The 25,315-nt window shown below is 40.4% G+C and overlaps 3 protein-coding genes across 6 annotated transcripts in view; 1 reads left to right on the top strand and 2 right to left on the bottom strand.

Annotated features, from left to right (window-relative positions):
- Positions 1–7,457, bottom strand: part of zdhhc8b (zDHHC palmitoyltransferase 8b) — a 59,443-nt gene extending 51,986 nt beyond the window's left edge. Inside the window, exon 1 of the mRNA XM_087796562.1 lies at positions 7,108–7,457. Within this exon, the coding sequence (XP_087652688.1) occupies positions 7,108–7,211 (104 nt within the window). The 5' untranslated portion in view covers positions 7,212–7,457. The remainder of the gene's footprint in view (positions 1–7,107) is intronic.
- A 1,980-nt stretch (positions 7,458–9,437) lies between these two features.
- On the top strand, positions 9,438–12,263 carry pgam5 (PGAM family member 5, serine/threonine protein phosphatase, mitochondrial). 2 transcript variants are annotated; one of them, XM_087796565.1, is made up of 6 exons: positions 9,438–9,851; positions 9,916–10,088; positions 10,576–10,701; positions 11,359–11,447; positions 11,537–11,667; positions 11,861–12,263. In XM_087796565.1, the coding sequence occupies exons 1-6, from the start codon at positions 9,643–9,645 to the stop codon at positions 12,009–12,011; spliced, it is 879 nt and encodes a 292-aa protein (XP_087652691.1). In that variant the 5' UTR covers positions 9,438–9,642; the 3' UTR covers positions 12,012–12,263. The 2 variants fall into 2 exon arrangements, with proteins under 2 accessions (XP_087652691.1, XP_087652690.1); XM_087796564.1 differs by having other exon boundaries at positions 11,534–11,667.
- A 653-nt stretch (positions 12,264–12,916) lies between these two features.
- ankle2 (ankyrin repeat and LEM domain containing 2) lies at positions 12,917–24,430 on the bottom strand. 3 transcript variants are annotated; one of them, XM_087796559.1, is made up of 13 exons: positions 24,347–24,430; positions 20,962–21,471; positions 19,436–19,630; positions 19,003–19,187; positions 17,520–17,708; positions 17,334–17,456; positions 16,483–16,546; positions 16,090–16,265; positions 15,905–16,011; positions 15,433–15,623; positions 14,450–15,299; positions 13,814–13,945; positions 12,917–13,696 (listed from the first exon to the last, which is right to left on the bottom strand). In XM_087796559.1, exons 2-13 carry the CDS (start codon positions 21,458–21,460, stop codon positions 13,486–13,488), a joined length of 2,922 nt encoding a protein of 973 aa, XP_087652685.1. In that variant the 5' UTR covers positions 21,461–21,471; positions 24,347–24,430; the 3' UTR covers positions 12,917–13,485. The 3 variants fall into 3 exon arrangements, with proteins under 3 accessions (XP_087652685.1, XP_087652686.1, XP_087652687.1); XM_087796560.1 differs by lacking the exon at positions 24,347–24,430 and adding an exon at positions 22,245–22,369; XM_087796561.1 differs by lacking the exon at positions 24,347–24,430 and adding an exon at positions 21,601–21,748.
- Positions 24,431–25,315: the final 885 nt, after the last annotated feature.

Here is a 25,315-nt window from a genome sequence, read left to right as displayed (position 1 = left end):
ATTTCAAATCTGGACGGGGAGTCTCCGAGTGAGCCAAACAATGTGCTCTTGAGGACCTGAATGAAGTCATGCTGAATGAAGCGATGATGAAAAGGAGGAAACAGATGTGGAAGCTGGTGATTAGATTCCGCTCTCGAGTCAACATCCACGGCCTCACACTAGAGAGTGCTGAACATGTCGCGTTGAGATAAATGTTAAATCACTTGTAAAGTTGCTCTTGGAAAGTAACGCCAATAGACCAGGTGCGTAAAGAATATGTATGAGACTCAGTGAAGGATATTGAAGGATATTTTTCAGATGGAATCATCCAACGATTAGGAAAATAATATTGTACTAAAGCTTTATTTTTCATCCGCTGCTTTTGCTGACTCAGTAAAGTCACGCTGCGGCGATATAAATAATTTTGCCCTAATGTGTTCCAATTCAATCACAGCAGCGAACACAAACTGTCAGCAGGCCAAGCTAAATGTGTGTGTGTGTGTGTGTGTGTGTGTGTGTGTGTGTTTGTATTGTGTGTGTCATGCTCTACATTTGCCATGTGAAATCGGGCAGTCTTCTGGCAACGTAACAAAACTACTGCTTTTGTTACTGTCCACCAGTGACACAGAGCCGTCAAGAAATTTAAAATAAGATTAATTTTAAATGATTTATAAATACTTATGACTTATGCTCAAGTTTCTAACAACTATATGACACATTTTAGAAACACCTCATATATGTGGTTTACCATCAGATATCAAATATTGAATAGAAAGCGCTTAATATATATATATATATATATATATATATATATATATATAGTATAAAAAAAGAAACATTACATTGAGAGTACATTGTGAAATATGTAATCATGATTTTTTTTAGCAGATCTTCGTGAAACTATTTCAGTTTTTATAGCTGTTCAGTAATTATTATTCACTTTGTTTTTCAGTTGTAGTTTCACTACAAAGTGATAAAATCACTTTACTACGTAAAATGTGTATTTTCCCGTGACATTTATTCATATTTAATAATAGAAAATACCAAAAAAATATTAAATCTTGTCTAAATATGTGAAAATGTGTCATATCAGTAAAGAAATATCTTAGCTGGTTAACAGCTAATAAATAAATATTAAAAATAAACAAGATACTGATACTCATCTTGTTTGGTGAAACTTTTTAAATTCTAGTACAACTGAGTTGGAAGCAGGTGAAGAAAGCGAACATTCGGGTTTCAACAATGATGAATAGAATTTGCTAGTTAACGGCTAACAGCACCTGACTTGCTTCTATTGACCAGGTCAACCGTTACTTGTTGTTAACTAGCCACCTGTCAGCGCGAGCCATCTGCTAGTTTGGCACGTTTCACTTCACAATAGTTTTAGCAATCTCTGCTCATAGCACTAAAGATCAACACAAATGCTACTGTGCTTTTGATAAGTACTTCAATTAAATGGTGTCAAAATACATACTTGGTGATTTGAAGTTCTAAAGAGGACATTTTGACTGTCTGGGTCTGTGTTAGAATGGTTCTCATCTTACCTTTCTGGGCGCAGTTTTAGTGTATCTGCCAATCAAATGAGGTCTGAATCGGCAGATCTGTTGTGTGGAGTCCCTCAAGGTTCTGTTCTGGGTCCTTTATTGTTTTTGCTGTACTTGATTCCCCTAGGTAAAATCATTCAGAGATTTCCAGATGTTTCTTATCACATTTTTGCTGATGACATCCAGCTCTACTGCTCTTTTGATCCAACTGAGCCCCTAAGGCTGAACAGCTTACTCAATTGTTTGCTAGAAATCAAACAATGGCTGAGTGAAAACACTCTACAGCTAAATGTGGACAAAGCTGAAACACTGGTGATTGCTCCTGATGATAAGGTTCCAGGGTTGAGTCAGTACTTGGGTGACTTAGGTCAGTCTGTCAAACTGAGCCTGAGAAACCTGGGTGTTGTATTTGATAAAGACATGTCTCTAGTTCAACACTGCAGAAAACTGACCAGAAACTGTTTCCTTCAACTGAGGAAAATCTCTAAACTTAGGAAAATGTTGTCGGAACATGATCTGGAGCTTGTAATCCATGCGTTTGTTTCTTCTCGTCTGGACTATTGTAACAGTTTGTTTTCATGTCTTAACAAGAAGGAGCTGTCTCGCCTGCAGTTGATTCAGAACTCTGCAGCGAGAATTCTAACCCGCTCAAGTAGAATAACTCACATTTCTCCGATCCTTAAAACTCTTCACTGGCTTCCAGTTTCTTTCAGGATCAACTTTAAAATTCTGGTTCTTACTTTCAGAGCTATTCATGGTCAGGCTCCTCCTTACATCACTGATCTGATCCAGCCTTACACCCCAGCTCGGGCTCTTAGGTCTGTGGATCAGAATCTACTTGGTTCCTCGCACACGGCTCAGGACCAGAGGAGAGAAATCTTTTCAGGCTGTTGCTCCTAAGCTTCCTCTCTCTTTGCGCTTGATGGAGTCTACTGACTCCTTTAAGAAACATCTTAAGACGTTTTTATTTGTTCAGGCTTTTCCTTGATTTTCTGGAACTCCTGTGTTGTTCTCAGTATTATCTTGATCTTTAAATTATATACTTTATTGAGTATTGTTTTGATTGTTAAAGCGCTTTGTGACCCTGGTCTGGAAAAGCGCTATATAAATAAATATTACTTACTTACTTACTTACACTTTAGTTAAATAAATGTGATAAGTAAATCTTCACCTGCTTCTATTGCAGCTATAAAATTGTCTAGTTCATTATCAGTTTAGCTTATGTCGACAAACTGTTTAACTGTGGTTAAATCTAATAAATAAATGCATTAATACACATTTACAGTACTTTTTAATGGAGTGGTATGTTTTTAAAAATCATGAATGTGAAATCACACAAATATGTTTCACAAGAGCAATGTTGGTAACTTGAATGTATCTTATCTCACTTGATCAAATAATGTAAACTTACAAAATGTAAATACAGATGTTTTTCATTGACATTTATTTTAACTTTAAATGACATCCTTGTTGAAACAGGAGCCTAGGCAAATAGTCGCCAACCGTGGAGCTTGGGCCCTATTTCGCATTCTATACGAGGCCACTTGTCGTATGTGGAAAAAGTAATCTGAAGTATCATTAGTATGTGACTCAAGAATCTTTTTTTGCTGGTCGTGCTTCCATTTAATATTTACTGTTTATATCTGAAGGTTGCTTTAAAATAATGTGGTCATTAAACCAGTCTGTGGTGCTTAAAAAAGTTGGGTACCCCTGGCCTAGGCTAAACAATCCTCGATTGGGTGTCACACCAGCAACAATATTACATTATATTATATTATACTTCATTAAGGTAGTATCTAACCGACGGAGACATCGCAGCGACTGCCTTGACAGATCAGTCATGGTAACGTGACTTGAAAATGTCTCCACTAGACAATGACTTGAGTCTCTGCTGGTCCCGGATGTTTCATGATACTCATTATTGAAGGCCACTTGATGTCCCCTTTGCTTTATAATGTTTTGATCTGAACCCAAATCAACCTAATTCACAAAACCACATGTAATTTGTTAACCGAGATTGCCAACTACTGAACTCTGACCAGACTGTATAATGAAACCTCATCAGCCCACTACCCAACTACCCACCAGTCATCATGAGAGACACATGTCTCCAGTGCAGACCCGGAGCGTTGATCTTATTCACTGTACCACGACATGGTTGTATCTGAGAGATCCCTCTGGATTAGTCTACAAATGTGTGTCTAAGTCCAAGACATGCTTGGACTGGGTAACAAATAAAGTGCTGTATGGGTTTGACAATAGTGCGCCATGGCCTAGTTTGGACTTGTGCATCTCCCCAGGGAGTTCCATTATGCTCGCCTCAATCCTCTGGGCCTTTTGCTGAGAAACGAAGGAGCAACAGTAATCGTAGTCTTAATCCTCACCCTACAACCATCTGCCTCGTCGCGCCGACAGACGCAGCCGTAGAAAACCACATCAAGGGAGAAACAACAATTAACACAATGGCCAGAGTGAGATGGTTTGTCTATGCAAGCTTGAGTGCGACGATCCAAACTACCTGCGGCGCCATCAATACCATATGTTTCATTTGAGCCCACGCTCGCACCGACAACTCACAAGTCCTCCACTGAACATCTAGATCAACACACACTCAGTCAAAGAATCAGCGATTTCACTCTCCAGCAGACAATCTCCAGTGTCCGCGCTGGATCTGGAGTCTGGAGCCGATGCCTCGGCCTCGGGGTCTCTTGAGGATACAGATTAGGCTTGACATCGATTCAACTTGTAATCCAGGCACTTCGGCTATGATACACAAGGGGATCACTGGAGTGTGTTTATTATGTGTGTGTGTGAGATATCGACTTATATCAGTGTGTCCCGACCTGAGCTACATCGCGGCCCACTTGACTCCGAGTGCTTGAAGAGATTAGATCTCAAAGTTTTGTGCGTCATCGGTTCTGTGACCGTCAACTAGTTTGATCCGAGTTAATTAACCAGCTAAACTGTAACCTGTCACCTTTCATCGTTGTTCTTTATGAAGATTCAACACACAAAGGATGTTTACAAAAGACAGTTGGAACGTCCAAAGTTGTTTATTCTGCAAGAGCAGCATTACATTCAAATACCCTTGACAGAGGCTGTAAAACAAGCAACCACTTCAGAGGAGAAGTAGGACGCACATATTATCTTTAAAGCAACTCTGGGTAGTTTGTGTACCTTAATATTTTTGTACTCAAATATTTTCATAAAACTTGTGATGACACATCAACCTAAAACTAGTTGAATGACTCATATACCGTGACTTGAGGTGTTTTGTGTGATTTTTATTTTCACTGTGAAAGTTCTTGGGGATGGTGTGAACATGCTACATATCGCGCTGGTTGTGGTGGGGGGGAGGGGTGAATTACGGTACAAAAACAAAGTTAAAGTTATGTTATTTACAAAGCCGTCATAACACATATCATATTTCATCATCCACAATCTGATTTATTACCCCATCGGTATCATCCTTCATTCAGCCAATGGAAGTCTGGAAACCAAATATTTGTCCAACTGCTGCAAACTTGGGCCATGGCAACTTTTAGCGAGTGCTCATGGGAAATGTTGTCTCCTGTCGGGCTGAACCCTACCACTTTAGTCCACTGGCGTCGCTCGACTTCAAATCGCATAGCATCGCTTTAAAGCAGGTTTCTACAATTGAAGTTTTTTAAGTTTTAATAGGGAAAAGGGTGTTCATTTGGCTATTAAATATTTAAATATTTTAATTACCTTTTTATAGATTTTATTATCAGAAACGTTGACCTGTTATGATACTATATGTCTAAAAAGATTTCAAAAATGATTTATCATTTAAAAATCACAACGGATGGTTATGACCAAGAAAAGATCAAGACCAGACAGTATTGAGACCTGACTACAAACCGAGTTGTGAAGGACAAGACAAGATTAAAACCAGAGAGTGTTGACAACAAGATAAAATCAAGACCACAACTGAGGCAAGTCCAATACTTTTCCAGAAGACGCAAAAACAGAGATCAAAAGTATCTAATGAAATCTAGTAAAAGTTTATTCATGGTATTTTAAAACAAATTTAGTATTGTTCTATTTCGTGTCAATGTTAAATAGGAATCACTTGTATCGTGTAAACCGCATTTAGTTTTTATAAGTCAAACATTGTGCATTATATATGATTATTTTTATGATAAAGGAATCTTGAAGACGATAATATTCTATCATAGCATTTGTGGACGCACTCAACGTTACTTTACACAAATGATACACAATAACTTGCTGGAGTTGAAGAACATTAGCATCATATTGGAGTTTATTTTGACGACATTCAATCAATGATCTTTGTTTAGTGGACAGTGAGGGGGCGTGTCTATGTTTCTTTCACGTGTATCATTAAAGGATTGGAAAGAAGAATAAAGAATACACAAAGAACCGTAGAAAAAAATGTAAGTAATATTTATTTATATAACGCTTTTCCAGACCAGGGTCACAAAGCGCTTAAACAATCAAAACAATACTCAAAAAAGTATATACTTTAAAGATCAAGATAAAACGGAGAACAACACAGGAGTTCCAGAAAATCAAGGAAAAGCCTGAACAAATAGAAACGTCTTAAGATGTTTCTTAAAGGAGTCAGTAGATCCATCAAGCGCAAAGAGAGAGGAAGATTGTTCCAAAGCTGTATATTGTTAATGCCAATAAGGCCGTTTCTGATTATTATTCTGTAAAAATAATCCTGTTCTTATGCTAAAAGACCACTATTATGGTTCAACATCGGGTGAGACGGTGAAAAAACAAGACAAGACCAAATAAATCTAAAGACCAGTTTCAAGAACTTCAACACCACCTCCCTGTAACTCCAAAAATGTTCTGGCTAGTACAAAGACTGCTTTAACTGACCTCTATGAGATCACTAAAGCTCTTGCAGGAGCCCCGGTCTCAAGCAGGCCACCTCCCACAAAATTAGACACAATTTATTTTCTATTTTTGGCAATACTTTGACAAAACACAGATATCATTTTTTTAATGTGGAAATGAAGTGGGCTTTGCAGAACAAATTCGTGAATCGTGTCAATTATATGCCAAACAATAACATTTGTTTACAACGTGTACCTTGTATTCCTCATGTTTGTCCACAACAATCACCATCATATTTAATATGAACCTTTGGGTTTCCAAATATAACATAAACCAGTGGAGTACATTCATGAGAAAAATAACTGGAAGATGTTTAGAATCTCAATTGACACTACAAATCAGGTCAATAATGTACATCACTACTTCATTTATCACAGAAAATTGACCATTTGGCGGACTTGGCCAGGACACACACCCCAGGCCTCCCCTGTCCAGACCCCCCTGAGGGGACAGTAAACGAAAGCAAAGCCACCATCTTAATTCAATCCGCTCTCAACACTAGCTTGTTCAGATCAACTTTTCACTTGGGATTTTTTTTTTAAGGACGGCATTCGCGGGTCCATTTTCGGGGTCCCACTGGCCCCACAGCCCAGTGACTCCACCTACAAGTGAGCAAACTTGCTTCTCCTGCAGCGACCCGCGAGCTTCTACACCCGGAGAGTCGAGAGGAATAAAATAAATCCGTGCAACTTACGTGAAGACGAAAAACAAAGTGGTGGAGCCCACCAGGAGAGTGGCAGCTGTGGACACCGGGATGTATTTGGTGGGTTTAAATCTCTTTCCAGCGCTGTTGGGCATTCTGTAAATCCCACATTCCTCTGTTAGTTATTCCGAGTGAGGCGCATGTAGAAACAACACACACACGGATCCGGTGTGTGAACTGTGTGTGTGTGTGTGTGTGTGTGTGGATCTGTGGACTACGGGTACAGCCAGTCCGCTACCGTGGAAGCCGCATAGATCCGAGGATAGAGAGGCAGGAGGATCGCCTGGAAATCCCACCCTTCCAATCCAGCCCACCGGTGAGGTCACTGGACCGCTTGAGGAGAAAAAGGTGGAGCTTCTCCGAGTGTGTGTGTGAGAGACCATCGATCCCTCTGCAGTGTGTGTGTGTGACGAATCAAAGCCTGTTGAAATCCATTTAACTTTAATAAAGAACTCTTTTATGTGCACGTCAATGTAACAAGGTCTTTAGATTCTATTGAGAAAATGTTATTTTCTTAACCTCTTCGCATAAAACATCTGCAACGAAATGAAAATAAAACACGTACTTGTCAGAGACCTACCAACTATCTTTACTTCAGTTTTAATATTTAATCTCATTTAATTTGGTTTATAAAGTTTAAACAAATAATCCTGATGACGCTGTTTTCGAGGTTGGAAGGTTTTAAAATGTAATAATTATAAGTTAAAGTGTTGAGAAGTTCACTGTTTCTCTGCAATAAACTGTTGAGCACAAGTGGTCCTTAACTTCCCTCCAGTGGCTGGAGGTGGAAACACAAATATGAAACATCTCACCTGTCACTCAGCTTCAGGAGTGGATTATAGTTACAGATGTTACAGATACAACCCGTCAACATCAGGAGGAGAAACAAGGAAAACAATGAGATTAAAATATATACAGTACCTCCTTTTCTATTCAAAGTGTTTTATTGACACACATACACCACTTTAGTGCCATTTTCATGATTATGTTGCAGTAAAAAAAATCATATATAAGGTATACAAAATTATTTCATAGCACATTCTATAGAGGTGAATTTCTTGGTATTTTAGTAAAATAAACGTGCACAAGCTGGAGTCAAACATGATCTAAATAGCCCTTGAAATGAGTATGAACTATTAAATTAAATTTAAAAAAATGTTTTAACTTAAAAATGAATGGAATGGGTTCGTTGGTTTTTCTGTCATAAATGTTGACAATACAAATACATTAAAATGAGATAAATACAATATTATGTTTCTTGTAGAGAGAAGTTTGCTGAAGTGAAATGCTTATTTGAACTTTTTTTTTAACAATTAATGTAAATTAAAATGAAATACAATAACATATGATGAATAAAACAAGGGTTCTCATAGAAGGTACTAATTTGACAACATGTTACATTGAATTCTAAATAAACAGATAAATGCAGCTACTAGTGCACATTTTTAAATTTGTATATAATGGTATGAACAACAATCCCAATATATATATATATATATATATATATATATATATATATATATTGTAGACCCTTAGGATATGTGGAGTTTATCCATCAGCTGTACCATCTTCACTGGAGATCTGAACTGGGAGATGAACATCGGTCTCATCTGGAAGAAGATTCTACTGTACAACTGAAGATGTACTTCCTGCATCAGTTGAGGAAACTCCACCTCCCACAGTAGATGCTGGTGCAGTTTTACACTGACATTGTGGAGTCCATCTTCACCTCCTCCATCACCGTGTGGTACTCTGCTGCAACGGCTACGGACAAGAACAGACTGCAGCAGATTATTATTATGAGAAGACGATTGGCTGCTCTCTTTCATCTCTGCAGGAACTGTACGTCACCAGGACATCAAGGCGTGGCGGCAGGATCGTAGCTGACCCCTCTCACACCCTTTGTTTAAACTACTCCAGTCTAGCAGGAGACTGAGATCGATACAAACCAGATACGATACATCCCGTTTCAAGAACTCTTTCTACCCAACTGTTGTCTGGGTCATTAATATTGTTTGATGAAATGTAATGTATTTTGTTTAATTATATTTGTATTCGTTATTTATATGCCATTATCTTGTATTTAATTGAATTATTACAATTTTATTTAAATTATTTCATTATTTTATTCTGTAATGCCACCATAAAAAACCCTGTGTCGTGTTTACAAAAGTTAACAATAAAAGTTTCTGTTTTCCAATGATATGCTATTTTGTTCGCCAGAGTTCTAAGCGTGATCTGCTGCCCTCTAGTGTCGAGTTCTTAAAAATACCTGCCTAGTTTGTCTCTTCCCGCTTCCCGTCACATTTGGGTCCAAGTGTTTAGATTAGCTGCAAATCTTTCCTTGTTCCGTTTGCGTTTCGAACTCGACCGAAGGCAGCTCAGCTCGGGCGGTACCGTCCACACAGTATGCTTTATAAGTAACGTTATTTAACGCTGGTGACTACTGGGTTTGAGTTATAGCGTCAGTGGCGAGTGTTTAGAGAGACTGTTGAAGAGAAGCTAGCTGTTAGCATCGCTCGCGTCATGTCGTACCGCAGAGGTCTGAGGCTCGTCTGCGGGGTCGCCGGGGCTTCGGGCGCCCTGCTGCTGTCCACGGCTGTCGCGGACCACCGAGGCTACTTTGGGGACTCGTGGCCGAGATTAAGCGTCGTCAAAGCGGCGACGCCGGCTTGGACGGCGGCGAGTCACACACCGACACCCACCGGGTCCAGCTGGGACTTCAACTGGGACAAGTGAGACTCGATTCTTGCGATAGTCCTGACAGTTGCTGAGACCCTCTCGTGAATGTTTCCGCAGGAGGGATCCGTCCATGAGTACTAACGGTAAGAAGAAGGAGAAGACCTCAGAGGAGCCCAGTGCCGAGCAGGACAACAGCAAACCTAAAGCCACCAGAAACATCCTCCTCATCAGACACTCTCAGTACAACCTGAGCGGCAGCAGCGACAAGGAGAGGATCCTGACTCCACTAGGTCTGAACCCACCTCTCACCCGGACCACAGTGTTGACTTTGTGACACCGAGAGAACTTTTTGTACACATGTAGCACCGGACATGTTTCATGGTCTTTAGAGGGCAAACCAAACTGTTTTAAAGTTGGTACTTTAAAAAGTTATCCCTGTCTGAAAGCTCAGCGAACGAGAGGTTACGAGAGCGGTGTCTATTATGATGTAATAATGGCTTCAGCCAACTGAAATCATGCCCCTCTTTGTTTATACAATGAGAGTGATGTTTGATCAATCACAGCAGAGTGGGTTTGGTTATAGGAAACAAGATTTAGTCTCCAGAAAATTGTTTTTTCAGTGGACAGGACCCTTTTTTCTAATGTTAATATTTCAATGAAAAACAGACACGCACTGATGAGTACAATAGAGGTCCAAGATCTAGTTGAGAGACCCTTAAATCAACATTAGTTAAAAAAAAAGAAGTTTGTGACAAGAATGATTGTGTCTGGTTCCAGGTCGAGAGCAGGCGGAGTGGACGGGTCAGCGCTTGGCATCGTTGGGGCTCAACTATGACATCATGATCCACTCCAGCATGGCAAGAGCCACAGAGACGGCAAACATCCTCAGCAAACACCTTCCAGGTAACTTCATTGGATCTACGTGACACGTTATGACCTGTACCTTGACCTCTGACTCATGTTTATTCCCTTTATTCCAACGATACGGGTGTGTATTGGCAAGAATCTGGCGATACGTGGCACGATACACGGGCAACAATAACATGTCTTACTGTAGGATAAAGATATAGTTGTAGTATTGTCGAGTACTTGACTCCGGTGTTGCAGAATGCACCGACACATGACTCTTAAAGAAGTAGTAAGTCATTTGTTTTTAAACTAAAATTTGTCCGAACGCCAAACCTGTTCTATTCAACTGTATCCTCTCATCCTCAGTCATCGCCAGGATCTCACAGGATTTCATTGTAGCTTTAGCTGCAGAGGACGTAATGACTGCCATCTAGCAGCCAGAAGTTGAATTGCAACACAAACATAAACGATGTGAAGCTTAGCATGTTAATTGTAAATAAATAAAAAACGATAGGTTTTAGTTTAAACACACTTGAAATTTAAAGCATAAAACAACATTTATGAAATACAATTAAATATGATTCGAGAGCAACATATTTATATTCAGTGCTGTTCAAAATTGAAACGGTATCATTGGGATATTTAAGTTTATTAAATGATATTTTTAATCAATGCAATACTCAATTTTGGGGTTGTCTGACCATCGCTCAGGTGTGGAGTTGGCGGGCTGCGACCTGCTCAGAGAGGGGGCGCCTATTGAGCCTGTGCCTCCGGTCACACACTGGAAGCCCGACGCTGTGGTAAGAGACGCGTCATAACATTTTTTCAAGTCGTAAACGCGTAGGAGCTTCGCCGTGTCGCTTTCAACCTCTTTGCCGTCCTCCAGCAGTACTACGAGGACGGAGCGCGCATCGAGGCGGCCTTCCGTCGCTACATCCACCGCGCCGACCCCAAGCAGAAGGAGGACAGCTACGAGATCATCGTCTGCCACGCCAACGTCATCCGCTATTTCGTCTGCAGGTTCGTGCAAATCGTGACCTTGATGGAGTACATTCTAGTTTTTTGTTACTAAATTAGACAAGCTTTGACCTGGACTCTGGAAGTAGTGAGTAGAACCTATGTGACCCGAAAGATATGAACTAGACATCAGTCACCTTCATTAGAGATTGTCCATTGAAAATCGTTTCTCAGTCATTGTCTCTCAACTGCTCAGGGCGCTTCAGTTTCCTCCAGAAGGCTGGTTGCGCATGGGCTTGAACAACGGCAGCATCACCTGGCTCACCATCCGCCCCAGCGGCCGGGTGGCCCTCAGAACTCTCGGGGAGGCGGGCTTCATGCCCCCGGACAAACTGACCCGGACTTGACCTGGCTCTACCTCAAACCTCCAGGACTCTCGGATCTCTCCTTAAGTGTCTTGTTTCTAAAAAAAAGAAAATTCCTTTTCACGTATTGAGAGACTTTGTCGGCAGCGGCAGAAAAACAACTACACAGCAGCTCCTGAATGTACCTGAGGATTTTTACTCTTCTCTCTTTTTTAAAACCAAAATATTGAAGTCTGTGGTGTCAAATGCAGTCATTGGAGTCTTGTGGTGCAGTGAATAAATTTGGAAAAGCAACATTTTGAGCTTTTCTTTCCTCCTAAAGACATGACGATTATAGAGAGAATGCTAGACATCAGCCTTTTTTTCTATATAAACAATTGCCATTAAAGTGGAAAACCATAATACCCCTCGTGAACTGTGTGACACAAATCTATTGATGGTTTTAGCATGCATAAAGAGTTGACGGTGTTGTGCCAATTAGTAGAAATGCTTGAAACATTCAAGGGAGAAACAACCAAGTGTTTGGGCAAACCTTCCCCACATCAGAGCCCAACGGTGCTGAAGAAAGACAGACGCCATTGTTGTGAGGGTAAAGAGCCTCTGAAGTTAAGGTTGCAACTGTTGTGTTGATGAAGCTTCAATCTAAATCTTTTGAAGGCCCACTACATGAAACTCTGCTCTATAATCTATTGTTTTAAAACAATTCTATTTCAACCTCACGTTTCAAACTAAGGGCACCAACTACTTGGCTCTTAAAGACGTTTCTTGTGGTGGATCGCTATTATAGGGGGCGCTGTTTTGCAAAGACTTTTGCTCTACAAACCTGAGCCAGGAAATGATAAAGTAGTTTTCCCTTTTTTTTTTACTTGATATTATTACACTTGTGGCAGGAGGCGGTCGTGACAGAAAACTAGAGAACAATATCCAGGAAGCACCGAGGAAAGATGGACAATGATTCCATTTATTGAAGAACAAAATAAAAGCATGGAAGATCTCAGCCTCTGCAATCATTTGCGTGTTTTGAGATAAACGAACGTGTGCGTGTCTCAAATGTCACTTCAGAAAATTAAGGCAATTCCTGAACTGAGGAGAACGCAGGAAATGGCAGTCGGTTTTCCCACACCATTCATAAAAACAGATACAATATTGTGCTACTGACCAACTTACAAAAAACAATTTTAAAATATCAACATTTTTTTAAGAACATTATTTCCGACAGGATTTAGTGGCAAAAGACTTTGGAAAGTGTGGTTTTTTAACTCACGACATCCAAATTAAAAGGCCGACTCGGGTCACGATACAGGTGCGTCACATGTTCACGGTCCAAACACGTGGTCCAGGCTGCAGTGGACGCCACAGAATTCCAGTAGAACAAACGGGTCGTACCGTACACCGACAAAACTACTCTTCCACACATTGTGCATATTTGGGGTATGTTCTGACCTCTGGCCCCCCGGTGCAGATGGAGGGGACAGGAGCAGTGTCTATGGCGGCTGCAGTCTGAGGAGGGGGTCCGTTAAAGCAGCGAGTCATTCAAGAGCTTGTGGCGGATGCGCTGGATGTTGCTAGCATTGGCAGGGCTGTAGCGGCCAGGGCTGAAGTCTGGTGAGGCGGCAGGTCGGGCGGGACTGAAGCGGGCCGAGGGGGACATTAGGCTGCTGACCGGAGAGCCGGGGGTCGGATGAGGCATCCTGAGTCGATGTTTCGTCACCGCGGGGCTCGGCCAGCTGGACACAGACATGGAGGTTATTTTTACTGTGGTGGAGACATTAACGAAGGCACGAGATGAAATCTGCCCGGATACAGAACAAACGGATTCATGCGAGCGACGGATTCAAATCTACCTCTGCATATCAGTCGGGGAGTACGACCTCATGGTTCTCCTCCACTTGTGGATGCTGGGGTACTTCTGGACGTCCACTTCAACACCCTCTATTGCCGACAGCACCTCTTTGTCCAACTTGGATGGCGACCCCCTGGAAGACAGAGAAGCTTGAAGTCAGAAGAAGTGCTACAATCTTTTACCCAAACTTTAACACACAAATTCATCACAATCTTTGTTGAAGCTGTATTTCCAGGTCAAACTTGTTTATATTATGACCACCTTTGACAAGCTGAATGAGATGATGAATAATCAAGAACAAAACCCACCATCTACAAACCAAACGAACCCTGATAAGTAGAAAGTCAATTGATTAACTTTCATAAATGAGGTTTGTGCGCCCCCTTGAGGCAGCGCGGTGCTGTGGTTACATATTTATCGTTGATCCCTTCAAGTGGGTTAGTGACTATAGTTACTTTGTTGTTATTATTTTGACATTGACACTTCACAATGTGTCAGTTAAACAAAAGGCGAACCTGTTTTATGAAAAATTGTTATTATTTTTGGTGCAAATTGCGACCATTACTGAGGCCCAAAGCCACTTGAATGTGCCCAGGAGTCTTGGATCAAAATAGTCAGCAGCAGCAAAAAAACTCACCCCTCAATGAAGAGTGCTCTCCTAATGTGAGGAGGAGTCCTGGAAAGGAACTCTTGGGAGTTTTCCAAGGATTTATAGGAAGATTCCGATGATCCCGAACTGCTCAAGTCCCTTCCACCGTGGTCCCAGGATTTAGACCTGGCACATACACTTCTCACTCCTGAACCTGACCCCTTAGTCCTGCGCATCATCTCCACGCTCTCCACAGTTTCGAAAAACTCCTCAGAGCTGTCGCTGCTGCTCCTCTCCTCGCTCCCTCTAGCTTCAGATTTCCAGCTGGGCCCCTGTGAGGCGTCTGTGTCTTGGCTGCCGGGACCAAGGGACAGACAGTTCAGACCAGTGTTTAGGTCCTCAGCAGGGTCCCGACACTCTCTGTGCCAGCTGCCTCCACTGCTCCGCCTCATTTCCTGGATGCCGCCAGAGGTGTCCAGAGGTTCCTGCAGGGACATCCGCTCAAACTCGGCCATGAGGTTGGAGACCGGGGACAGCAGGCAGGTGGATGGGGACGAGCGAGGAGACGACTTTTCTCCATTGTGAGTCCTGTCTCGGGTGCTGGAGCACATGCTGTCCTTGCATGCGAGGCCAGGAGACAAGAGGCCGTCGTCGCAGAGGCACAGGCTGTCCTGCTCCGCCGCCGTCTCGATCAGGTCGGCACCACGGTGCAGTCCAATAGAGAGGAGGAACTCCCGACCGCCCACCGCTCCCTTTAAGGCCTCCTTGGATGCAACAGAGGATGTGATGCTGGTGAGGGCGGCATTCTGCCGGTTCTTTATCTCCTCCAGGCTGATGTCGTCACTCTCTTCCAAGAAGGCTCCAACAGAAATGGAGTTGCAGAACTTTTTAGGCTTACCTAGAAGCAGACACAATGTTGCATTACCCATAATCCATTATGAAGAACCTTTGGAAACCATTTAAACTCACAGAGCACATAAACACTGAGCTTTCACAAAATCAAATCAGGAATTCAGTGAATGAACCTTTACCTGGAGATGGTGTTCTGAATCGGTTACTGGCTTCGTTCTCCCCAGCCTCGTCATGAGAGTGAGGACTGAAATCCCTCTTGCTCAGGTAGTCTTCAAGCTTTCGAAGACCATCAGCTGAGGAGAGATCCACAAAACTGTCCAAGAAGTCCCAGTACTCGGCCCATGGGTGCCCCATCTCGTGAGCCAGGTCTCTGTAGAGATTGACGACATGAACAAACCGAGGTTTTAAGGACTGAGAGAAGTATTTTTTGCATGGGTGACAGACATTTTTTTGGACTAGAATAATATTAAATACATACATTCGCTAAATAAGCATTCTATACATCATCAAGTTTTAAATGTAAAAATGTAATAGTACACAAAACACACAAATACTTAAAACATAAAGAAATAATTGTGTGTCAATATTTGAAGGATTAGTAAAAAGTTGCAGTAAAGTAAAGTAAGTCTGACTAATCACTTCCGGACTTGCCTGCCTACTCGCTCTGCACCCCGATCTGGATCAGACTTGAGAATGTTGTGGAAAAACTCAGCCCTGTCTCTCGGTGGCGTTTTCCAGTTGCGCCGAAAGTCATCTGCCTGTAAGCAAAGTTCAGCTTTCTTAATGACTGCGTAGACAAATACAGATCTTGCTTCTTAGCACAAAAAATAAGTTACTTTTGAAGGACTGAGTGGCCCCGCAAAGGCCGTGACTGTCAACAGAGGATCCATTGGGCTTCTGGTGTGGCGATGCATGAGAGAGAGCGTTTCTGAGGCCTCAGGTGACCAAGGAGCACCAATGACGGGGTGCGACGTGTTGTCAGTCGCCCTCAACAGGGGGATGTAGCATCGATCTGTCACACAAGTTACATTAGCTTCTTAAATAAATGCAAACTTATCTCATCTAATCTAATTAGTACATTTCTATAAAAATAAGGATAGGCCTAATTTGGAGGAAACATTGTCAAAATGATTTTCTCTTATTTCCTACTTAATTATATAAAGAAACTTACATTTCAATTGGTAAAAAAATATATATATTACAATTTTCACTAGGTTAAAATACATTACCTTCCAAATACTCTGAAATCTTCTGCTTCACATCTCGAGTTTTATCCCCTCGACTACAAATGACCTGTGGACAAACAAAGACAGAGACTTACACATTACTCTTATAATAATCTTTGTATTATTATTACTTTTATTATAACACAAGTAGGAAAATCATTATTGCTGATTAAGAGGAACATAAGTGTCGTTCTCATGCCGGAATGATGAATTTACGTGAGATCCCAGAGATGACTGAGGATGAGAAGATACAATTGACTCCAGCAGCTTATAAAGCGGATGTTTGGACATGGTTTAGTATAAAAATAAAACAAACAAAACGAAGGCAGTGACAACTTTGTCCTGAGTCTGGTGGTGTATAAATTCTGCAACACCAAAGCCAAGTACTCAGGTAATACTATAAATATATGCTTGTTCCTACAGTATCTCAATATATCGTAATATATTGTATTGGTGTCCCTGTATTTTGGTAAGTATCGTATCACCAGATTATTGTTAATACACACCTCTAATGCCAAAAAACGAATGGGGTTCTAGGTGTGTTTACATTTACAATTTAGGTTTATTTGAAAGTACATGGTTTTCCCATTTGGTCGATTTACTGTTACATTAATGTGTTTGGATTATTTCTTAATGGATTATTGCATTTTGATTATTTTTGTCATTAGGCTGTAGATGCTGTGAACCAAGGATCAGTTTAATTATTGATTTTTTTAATAGTTCTAGTTAGAACTGCAGTTTTTATTATGATCCCAATCATTTTCAATTAATAATAAACTTTTCTAGACATCACTTGACAAAATAAAAAATATTCAAGTCAATAATTGCATGGAACAGGACAAAAAGAGACTCACCTCACAAGGCTTTTGTCCATCCTTGTTAATTCTGTCCTTATCAATGTTTGGGTTAGAGCACAAGACGTTGACCACTTCAGGGCAACCAAACTTACAGGCAAAGTGGAGAGGAGTTTCAAATCCCTGAAAATAAAACACAAAATAATGCAAATTCAAAAAAGAGACTTTGGCAGTTAAGGCACTTACAGCTTTATCTGGAGTGTTGAGGTAAAGGTCCACAATGTAGTGGATACGTTTCTGCAGCATGATGTCCTGGTCATCCGGGTACATGAGGCGCATGAACTCTGGATTCTCCAATGTGTCCAGTATCAGCTGGGCAATGCCAGCCTGGTTTTCCTTTGCCGCTACGTGCATGACATTATACCTGCAGCCCTCCTGAGGACAAGGGATGACAACAATTCTTATCATTATGGCTCCATTTCATATTACATAAAAAAAAGGGATTGTTGTTCTTTGAACTTGAAAATTAAATATTAACAGTTATGGACGAAAGTATTAGCACCCCTGGTACTTTTCCAGAAAATACACCATTTCTCCCAGAAAAGTGTTGCAATTAGAAATGTTTTGGTATACTCTTGTTTATTTTCAAGTGCATTGGGACAACAAAAAAAGCCAAATTTTACATAATTTTACACAAAACAAATATTGACCGGACAAAATAATTTGCACCCTATCAAAACTGTGGGTAAATCATTTTATTTCAAGCATGTGATCTCGTTTTAAACACATCTGTGGCAGGTAACAGGTCCTGGCAATATATAAATCAAACTAAAGCCAATGTATAAAACTTTACTCAAACTTTGTGTTGTGTCCTTTCCAAGCATGGAGAAGGGAAAGAAGAGACGAGAATTGTCCGAGGACTTAAGAAATAAAATGGTAAAAAAAATATATATATAATGTTTTGTGGACAGTTGAGACTGAGGTTGAGCTTTTTAGCAAAGCATGTCATTCTACAGTTTACCGAAAACAGAATGAGGACTAGAAAGAAAAGAACATGGTACCTATAGTCAAATATGGTGGAAGTTCAAAGGTGTTTTGCCGATTCTGGCACTGGGTGCATTGACTGTGTGCAAGGAATAATTAAATCCGGAGACTACGAAATATTTTGGCCCATAATGTAGGGCCTAGTGTTAGAAAGCTGGGTCTGCTTCAGAGGTCATGGATGTTCCAGCAGGACAATGGCCTAAAACATACCCCACAGAGCACCAAGAAATGGGTGTAGACAAACCACTGGAGAATTCTGAAGTGGCCATCAATTAGTCCGGATCTTTCCATAGAGCACCCATGGAAAGATCTAAAAATTGCTTTTTTCTTCTGCTTTTTGTGTTGTCCCAATGCATCTCAAGTAAATAAACATGTGTATAACAAAACACTTGTAATTGCAACACTTTTCTGGGAGAAGATGTGCATTTTTCTGGAAAAGTTCCAGGGGTGCTAATACTTTGGTCAATGACTGTATATTATATACTAGTTTCTTATGTTTAGTTCGAGGGACCATGTATATATGTTTTGGTTTTATTTTCAACAAAAGTTAAGACTGGACTTCCTGGACTTTTTAAACAAAGTGTACCTCTTTGAGTTCAGAGACAATTCACATTGATTTAATAACTCATTTAGAAAAGCGGACATCTTTTATTACTATGGCCATATCAAACATTTCACTGCTTACTTGCACGATGGTGGGATTGTCCCCAGAGCCAATGAGATAGCGAGGGTTGCTCCAAATAAGATCGCCAAAGACCCCTTCATCCCCCTTTTCCACTGCTTTCCTCAACTTGGCGGTTAGGTCCTGTGTGCGTATGCTCTTGTAGCTGTTGGCCCGCTCCCGATTCACAGTATCAACCTCTATGGTTTCTGAAAGGCAAAGAGGAGAGTCAAGAAGAGAAAGGAGCCAAAAATGTAATTTATTTGACAACAAAGTTCCACAGATGATGAAATCGTTGCATGCTAGATATTCAACCTTCCAGTTGTTCAATTTTAACAGGTCAAATTATTTGGCATACCCAACTGAAGAAGCCACACCAAGACGGGACAAAAAGTTGAACCTTATCCCTGATCATTTCTAGTTCCTCATTAGTGTAAAGTACTGTTCAACCACATACCTTTACTAACCACTGGGCCAGGTTTGACTGGGGACACGCATAGTGCAGACTTGTTCGGAGACGCCACATAGTCACATGCTCCCTTGGCAAACCTTTCTGCATCCTCACGGTTGGCGAAAGATTTGAAGCGAGCTCCCTTCATCATCTTTACAGCTTGAAGAACATCTCTTTTATCTGTATACACATGGGCTCTCTCTGAAGACAAAAAACAAAACACAAAACATGCTTTGATGACACAGAATTACAAAATACTAGAGTCTATTTGAATGTTCTAGCCACACAATAACCCTGCCAGGTCCACATGCCTTTACAGATGCAACAGATGCTTTTGCCAAAGCAGAGTAACATTAATAGCATCGATTTATTTAGAAGTAGACCAGGTTGGATTTATACCATGACTCATATCTTCAAGAATCTAACGAGGTCAAGTTGTGCCCTCTCTCCATGTCCCTTCTTGTGTAATCATAAATACAGATCAACAATGTTATTCGGACAACTGGCAGAAGAAGCATTTTACACAGATAGTGCTTTTTTAAAGTTACTGTCGGTGAGGAGTTACATGCAGCATAAATTGAACAAGCAAAAAAATAATCAGTTGCAATATCAAGACAAAGTTTAGTTTTTGATTTCTAGGCTCGTCAGTATCTACGAAGAGTGACTTAGGTCAGTCTGTCAAACTGAACCTGAGAAACCTGGGTGTTGTATTTGATAAAGACATGTCTCTTGTTCGACACTGCAGAAAACTGACCAGAAACTGTTTCCTTCAAGAGAAAAATCTCTAAACTTAGGAAAATGTTGTCGGAACATGATCTGGAGCTTGTAATCCATGCGTTTGTTTCTTCTCGTCTGGACTATTGTAACAGTTTGTTTTCATGTCTTAAAAAGAAGGATCTGTCTCGTCTGCAGTTGATTCAGAACTCTGCAGCGAGAATTCTGACCCGCTCAGGTAGAAGAACTCACATCTCTCCGGTCCTTAAAACTCTTCACTGGCTTCCAGTTTCTTTCAGGATAAACTTTAAAATTCTGGTTCTTACTTTCAGAGCTATTCATGGAGAGAGGAGAGAAATCTTTTCAGGCTGTTGCTCCTAAGCTTTGGAACGATCTTCCTCTCTCTTTGCGCTTGATGGAGTCTACTGACTCCTTTAAGAAGCATCTTAAGACGTTTCTATTTGTTCAGGCTTTTCCTTGAATTTCTCGAACTCCTGTGTTGTTCTCAGTATTATCTTGATCTTTAAAGTATGTACTTTTTTGAGTATTGTTTTGATTGGTCTCGAAAAGCGCTATATAAATAAATATTACTTACTTACTTACTTATGTGTATTACATTTAAACTAGTTAGAAGCAGGGCAAAGGATGCGGTGTCAATTTGAGAAAAGATGAAAATGAGTTGCTAATAAAAAATATGCCTAGATGTTTGAGGTGTTCACTTAATTGCATCTGCATGAAACACTAGGCTAGCAAAAAAAAACAACTTGACTGCGATTTTCTCTATGCTCATAATTAAATAAAACAAAAGCCCTTCTTACCATTACGTTGCAGAACATCCTCCCACGGTGGACATACTCCGAAAAACAACGTTGGTGACACTTGTGCTGCTTTTGAAGGGGTTCCAGAGTGAGAGTGAGAGGCTTCTGCAGAGTTTTTCATGGTCCGTCTTGAGATGGCCTCTTCTTCTGGTGGGTTGAGACCCACTCCATAGCCAAAGTCTTGCTCGTCCCTTGCAGAATTATTCTGGTTTTTATGTGGCAAAGCAGTGGTGGCAGGACCAACATCTGCTGACATGGCACTCTGCTCAGGTTCGGCATTGGCAGCAACGGAGCTGGGTGCGCATGAGACACCTGCAGAGGAGCTGCTGACTGCATCAATGATACTGTTTTCTGGCCCAGCAAGCTCCCGTGCCAACTTCCTCTCAAAGATGGCTCTAGTGGTGGAGGTGATCGGACCACATGTCAGACCTGCCCGGGCAAACTCCTCACGAAGTTCATCATCACTGAGCTCCTTAAGCCTGCTGAGAACCGCCTCCATTCTTCAGCTCCCTGCAAACATAAACGTTTCCGTTTAAATAACAATGACATTTACAAAGCAAATGACAAACTATATAAACTTTATATACAGAGTGCAGGAGAACACATTTGAATATCATTAATCCAGGCTGATATTCTCACATTTGTGTCCTTTAACTTCAAGAATAAATATTTTTCAAGCGGCAACATGGAATATCATCAGTAAATATTAAGTTTAAAAATCACTTAGATGTGCCTCTAGTTAATTTCTATTGAGAAACACAAATTGACATAAAATTGCTAAGGAGATAACACAATTACAAAATGGCATTTTTTGGTGTAAGAATTGCTCAATTACATGGTCACTTTCCAGTGGCTTTTGTTCCTCTGATGCATCACTACTTGACCAATAAAGCAGTTTCACACAAGCACAGCCAACAGCTTTCTGACGAGACTTTATGTAAACTTGAGAACCTGCTAAAACGTTACACTTGTTTCCATCATTCTTTCCTGCCAACAGCGCCCACAACGACCATTATTTGAAGGCTGTGCTAGCTAACATGCTACCAAACTAGTCACTTTGAGCCGACTACATGACATTAAAACCACAACGAGATCCAGAATAAATGTTCAGACAAGATCGTTGAATAAAAACAAATGTTTGACGATGCTCACACATCTCGGGTGGTTCGCACGCTGTCACGCCCAAGTGTGTCAGCCTGAAACGTCACTAATGTAATACGATTATGTCGATAAAACACAACAACACTTATAATATCTCGTGGCAATGGTGTTCCCCGACTCACCGAGCGGCATCGTTGTATTCTGGGCGCCACTAAAAGAAAGTCGCAGCTAAGTTTCAGACCCGCTCAAGTGTGGGAGACACAAAGCTGCTGGAGAGGTCTGGAATCGTCTCATTGTTTACAACGCGATCTGCGCATGCGCCTTTCCGAGGGAAGGCGAATGTTGCGTTTAGAGGCAGTTGGATCATTTACGTTTACCGTAAATTCAAACTGAAAATGAGAAAAACTAAATTAATTGTAAAAATATATATATTAGCTGAAGTATAATAGCAATACAACGACTTGCTTTCTGGCTGAAACTTAACTTCTGTCTTCCGACCTACAGAGTAACTTTTAAGTAAGCATTAAAGCTGTAAAATAAAACGTTGTAACCCCACATTTGAACAACCATAACAACCATAACAACAAAAGAACTGTGGTGCAGTTGAAACAAGTGATATTACAGATATCCCCCTGTTTTTGATTGTTAAAGAGCTTTGTGACCCTGGTCTTGAAAAGCGCTTTAGAAATAAACTTTACTTACTTATTTACTATAACATTCAGGAATGTGGGAACAGTCCCTATCATGCTGATGATAAAACAAATATGTTTTTTTTTGTTAGGTTAAGAATTATCCAACCTCAAAAGATACCAAGCCAACTAATATCGTGAGGTACATCTGCAGCATTGCACTACTTTAAGTCATACCATAGATTGTGAAACAAGGAATCATATCCAAATAAATCGGGAACAATAGGCTTTGGAAATGTCACTAGCAATCCAAACATCTGGTAAAGACCCATAGTTAGATTTTTTTCATTTTATTATTTTATTTCTGGGTGTTTTATTTGTGGTATATTGCTCTTGCTGTTGTTTAAACCGAATTTCCCCTCGCGGGACAAATAAGGGATTTCTGATTCTGATTGATTCTGATTTTTTGGTAGGTTTGGGAATATCATAAAATACAACAGCATAGTCTCCACTCTACTTTAAACATGCAAGCGTAATTAATTGGCCAACCCAATATTTCATTCACAGGACACATGCTGGGACGATGAAAACACAGTAAGACATTCCCCCACAATAAATACATTTGTGATACTGTTTGCATGGAAGCAGAAATAACAGGCCTAGTCTATCAGCAATTATTTAAACTTTTGGCATACAAAAAAATGTGTGGTACCGAAGTGTTTTTATTATTCCAAGTAGGTCTTGACTTTTTACGCTATATACAGTTTATCTTGAATACAAAAAAATAAATCGGATTTCACCCACGACACTAATCTTTTCATAGTGAATTATAAAGTCACACCGGAGCAAAGTGTTGACACATGCACTTCTTTTACCGTTTTCTTATGGCCATTCAAAAAAACATAAGTCAAATTGACATAGAAAAGTTTCCGATAGTAAATTTTACTGTCAATATAATATTTTCTTTCCCTTTTTGGTCTTTGTGCGTACACCTTTATCCATGTCAAAATATTAGAACATGTTTTGATCTCTTTTAAACTAAAGGTTATTATATTGTAGCTTACTATTATTATATCGAGGATATTTGGATAAAATTGAATTACAATGTTAGCCTACTATTAATTTGTTTGCCTGACCGTGCTTGAAATGGTCTGTGCAGGTTCTTACTTCCCCGGTTGTTTATCACTTTTAAAAAACAAGTTAATACATGTTATCAGCCTTATTATTATTTATATCGAGTTGGATAAGTTTTAGTGTCGAAAAAAATTGTGCCACCTACACATTATTTTCCTGGAATTCACCTTTAAATCCAGAAAAGCAGAAGCCGCACAAGACCAGTATGAACACGAAGTTATAGTTCACATTAATCAACTGTGTAATATAAAAAATATCCACTGCAATATTAAATACAAAAAACAGACAAAACTAAATCAGGAAATAAACAGTAAGAGCTGTTTTTGAACTGTCAGCACTACCCAAGCAAGCTGTGACAGGACATGCTAACACTAGCCACCTAGCAGGACGTAAAGCTAACACCTGAAGCCTAGCACACATTAAGAACACCGTATACGTTTGGATTGTGTATGAAATAAACAGTTTAACGTATACATAAGAAATGCCAAATATCTTAGTTATATTTATAGTGTTATTCCCACCTCCTCCTCCTCTCTACCCGGCGACTGTTGCTAGGTGTTTTTCTCACCGCGATGCGTTCAAAATGCACAAGGAGGACCCATAGCTGTCCGACTCGGTGCCTGCTCAAAATTACACCAGGAACTCGAAGGTGTGGGGCACACATACACTGGATTATTTGACAGGGGCAGCTAGGGCAAGTTATTCTAGGTTGGGGCTCTTTTACAGTATATTTTCCGTTTTAACGAATCAGTCGAAAATTGTCTAAACTTACACAATATTAATTACATGTGGAAATCAAGACTTTGAAAGCCAATGATGAATAATAATGTTAATTTTGCTCCTTGTTTAGATACAAATGAAAAGTTTAATTATACTCTGACATACATCATACAAAAGCAAACAAGAAAAGCCGGATATGACGAATGACGACACAAACCAAGATTATAATCAGAACGTAAATCAATGCAAATATAATTTATTATAGTGATTAATTCTACAAACGTTTTTTTTTTTGTTTTACATTCTAACAAATGAAAAGTCAGAATACCTCCTAGGTCTATCAACCGGCTGAAACTGCTATCCCTCCCCTCGTCCTTTGACAATAACGATGTCATCTACTTGCACATTTCACTTTGGAGCGTGCAACTTTTGTCTCTCATTCATATTTTAGAGATACTCTTTCCTCTTCCCGGACCAAAAACTGCTCAACGAGATATTGCACTCTTCTCCAGAGCTTTCTAGAAGATTATTCCTCCTTGACAAATTCACCAGAGGTAGCAGTGGAACAGAGGATTTCATATTTAGAAGCTGGTCAGGAGCCGTACCACAGGTGATGCAGCTTGACATGATGCTCACGATGGTGCCTCTGTAAAAGGTGAGCATCATATGTGGTGGGGCTCTTGCTCTCCTCAGTTTTCGGAGGAAGTACAGGCACTGGTGGGCTTTTTTGGCCAGTGATGCTGTATTGTGGCTCCAGGAAAGATCTTCAG

Source organism: Callionymus lyra, chromosome 1, assembly GCF_982586985.1.
Source record: "Callionymus lyra chromosome 1, fCalLyr1.hap1.1, whole genome shotgun sequence".
NCBI classification, from domain to species: domain Eukaryota; kingdom Metazoa; phylum Chordata; class Actinopteri; order Syngnathiformes; family Callionymidae; genus Callionymus; species Callionymus lyra.
This window is presented reverse-complemented; position numbering and strand designations above follow the sequence as displayed.

What these genes read in the sequence shown, in the direction of transcription:
- pgam5 (XM_087796564.1), top strand. Translation starts at nt 9,643, where the DNA reads ATGTCGTACCGCAGAGGTCTGAGGCTCGTCTGCGGGGTCGCCGGGGCT. An exon ending in TGGGACTTCAACTGGGACAA is followed by an intron (nt 9,852 to 9,915) that starts GTGAGACTCGAT and finishes ATGTTTCCGCAG; the next exon opens with GAGGGATCCGTCCATGAGTA. An exon ending in ACTGGAAGCCCGACGCTGTG is followed by an intron (nt 11,448 to 11,533) that starts GTAAGAGACGCG and finishes GCCGTCCTCCAG; the next exon opens with CAGTACTACGAGGACGGAGC.
- ankle2 (XM_087796559.1), bottom strand. Translation starts at nt 21,460, where the DNA reads ATGGAGGCGGTTCTCAGCAGGCTTAAGGAGCTCAGTGATGATGAACTT. An exon ending in TCAACACTCCAGATAAAGCT is followed by an intron (nt 17,457 to 17,519) that starts GTAAGTGCCTTA and finishes TTTTATTTTCAG; the next exon opens with GGATTTGAAACTCCTCTCCA. An exon ending in ATGGACAAAAGCCTTGTGAG is followed by an intron (nt 16,547 to 17,333) that starts GTGAGTCTCTTT and finishes GTTTGTCCACAG; the next exon opens with GTCATTTGTAGTCGAGGGGA.